The sequence below is a fragment of the Limulus polyphemus genome, unplaced genomic scaffold (genome assembly GCF_000517525.1).
Source record: "Limulus polyphemus unplaced genomic scaffold, Limulus_polyphemus-2.1.2 Scaffold10501, whole genome shotgun sequence".
Taxonomy (NCBI): domain Eukaryota; kingdom Metazoa; phylum Arthropoda; class Merostomata; order Xiphosura; family Limulidae; genus Limulus; species Limulus polyphemus.
In genome coordinates, this window is record NW_013676111.1 from 12,686 (window position 1) to 14,082 (window position 1,397).

Below are 1,397 nucleotides of genomic sequence, written 5' to 3' on the forward strand. Positions count from 1 at the left end.
GTGTTATAAAGGTTAAGTTTAAAGTGACTGTGGAAATTCTGTGTATTACAAAAAGTTGTATCGAGAAAGAATGAACTAGTTTTAATCAAGAAGGGACTTGTATCGCTGAAGTTTCTCGGAAAGATTTTTTCCCGGAAATTATCAAACAAGCAGATATGTAACAATATTATTATATACAAAGGAAAGTAAAAGTAAACTTTTGATATATTTTACTTTGATATATGTATGTATTAACTAAATAATTAACTATAGCTATAACTTTTCCACTGTAGAAACATATTAAATGAATATCTATATTTGTACGAGTTTTCAAAATCTGAGTAAGGTTTCCGTGTTTAGTTAAAAGTTCAAAATTAGTAGAATGTATCCAACTTTGTACTCCATAATTTTACCTTTAAAAATTACCTCCTACGTTTGTTCGTTAAAGCCTAGCACTTGTCTATCTTCGCGTTTGGTCTGCTTGTTTGGTAATTTGTTGAGCGTCTTTCAACACGGTATTTAACTTATTGATTATATGTGAAGCCAGTACAATCAGTAACTTGCTTTACCTTTCTATTAATGGAGGCTCACGTGATTGCATTTGTGACTCAGTGTTCTGGGAGCTAATAAAGTGTTTGGAGTTCGGTAAAATAAAATAATGAGAAAGGATTATCTTAATGATTGGTCTTGGTTCTGTTTCTATAGTGACGCCTGCTTATTTTCCCTATGTCAATAGCTACAGCTAGCCGACCGATAGAAAGAAGTTTCAGTTTGTTGATTAAACATTGCTTTAAGAAAATGTTTTTATTTATTAAATGTTTTGTTTCAGTCTTTTCTGTTGTGTAGTAGAAGTTACTTACAACTCTACTAAGCGCATATGTTTTAAATTTATCTTATTTGTTCTTTTCTTTTCATTAAAAATGCATAACATATTTTAAAATTATTATATAGATTCTAACTTTAATATTTTTACAAGCGATACAATGGGAAATTATGAAATCAAAATAACGAGTATTTTCATACTGTTCCTTACTTCTATAGAACGTTAAATTGTGTTGTTTGAAGTTAAATATCATCACTGTTCTGTTGATATATTAGGAAAATATGACATTACGCGATTTCACGTATCCAACTTCATGAAGTTCCAGGAATATGGGAAAATTGTTAGAGAAAATGTGGCAGGACGTTTTACAACAGTGCTGCTGTTCGATCCAAAAGACATTGAAATAATGTTCCGCCATGAGGGTAAATATCCCGTGCGAATAGGGTTCGAAAGTCTTGCTGCTTATCGGACAATGAGAGAAAAATACTATCGTAGTGGTGGGCTTCTTGTAATGTAAGTTTCATAACGCTTCTATTTGTGAAATCTATAATAATGCATGTCTATGTATATATATATATATATATATATATATAAA

The 1,397-nt window shown here is 30.5% G+C and overlaps 1 protein-coding gene across 1 annotated transcript in view; it reads left to right on the forward strand.

Annotated features, from left to right (window-relative positions):
• LOC106476414 (probable cytochrome P450 301a1, mitochondrial) overlaps nucleotides 1-1,397 on the forward strand; it is a gene marked incomplete at its 3' end in the record, with an annotated part of 7,919 nt that overhangs the window by 1,994 nt on the left and 4,528 nt on the right. The window contains exon 2 of the mRNA XM_013937075.1: nucleotides 1,078-1,315. Coding sequence (XP_013792529.1) covers nucleotides 1,078-1,315 — 238 coding nt within the window. The remainder of the gene's footprint in view (nucleotides 1-1,077; nucleotides 1,316-1,397) is intronic.